An 899-nucleotide genomic window follows, 5' to 3' on the forward strand; every position below is an offset into this window, starting at 1 on the left:
ACAATTTTCTCATTTTCAATTATGTTTCCTTATAAATGCTGGAACAATAATTTCCTATTAACTGAGCTTCATGCATGGATCTCTGTGCTCCAAGCTTTGAGGTTGTGCTAAAATATTTGCCATGTCCTTTATATTTGTAATGTTTCTCTCCAGTATGCACGCTGGGTTGTGTTTGAGGGCATTATTTACATGTCAAGGATTTTCCACATTCTTTACATTAGTAAGGTTGTCTCTAGTTTGTATTCTGGGGTGGTATTTAAGATTTGAGGACAGGGAAAAGTATTCCCCAAAGGCACTACACTTGCACAGTTGTTTTCCAGTATGGGTTCTTTGATGAACTTGGAAAGTGGAGGACCATGTAAAACATTTGCCACAAATTCAACATTTGTAAGGTTTATCTCTTGTGTGGATTCTGTACTGAACATAGGGACTTGGAGAGTTAGTAAATGATATGCCACCTTCATTACATTTGTAAAGTTTCTCTCCAGTACAGATTCTGTGGTGAACTTTATGATCTGAATGTTGTGTAAAGGATTTGCAGCAATCATTATATTTATAAGGATTGTCCCCTGTAAGGATTCTTTAGTGAACTTTAAGCTCTGAGTTCTTTGTAAAAGATTTAGTGCAATCAAATAATTTGTACAGTTTCTCTCCTGTATGGATTCGGTAGTGAACTTTAAGTTCTGTGTTCCATACTAAAGATTTGCTACATTCATTACATTGGTAAGTCTTCTGTCCTGTACAGATTCTGTAGTGAACTTGAAGTTTTGAGGATTATGTAAAAGATTTGCCACATTAATTACGTTTGTAAGGTTTCTCTCCTGTATGAATTCTGTAGTGAACTTTAAGCACTTTGTTCTGTGTAAAAGATTTGCCACATTCATTACATTTGTAAGGTT

General features: G+C 35.2%; 1 protein-coding gene across 1 annotated transcript in view; it reads right to left on the minus strand.

The window, feature by feature from the left end:
- Positions 1-582: 582 nt before the first annotated feature.
- Positions 583-899, minus strand: part of LOC110314941 (zinc finger protein 665-like) — a 57,171-nt gene continuing 56,854 nt past the window's right edge. The window contains 1 exon segment of the mRNA XM_029534670.1: positions 583-899. This exon segment is cut by the window's right edge and continues 5 nt beyond it. Coding sequence (XP_029390530.1) covers positions 583-899 — 317 coding nt within the window.

Source organism: Mus pahari, unplaced genomic scaffold (assembly GCF_900095145.1).
Source record: "Mus pahari unplaced genomic scaffold, PAHARI_EIJ_v1.1 scaffold_6492_1, whole genome shotgun sequence".
NCBI lineage: Eukaryota > Metazoa > Chordata > Mammalia > Rodentia > Muridae > Mus > Mus pahari.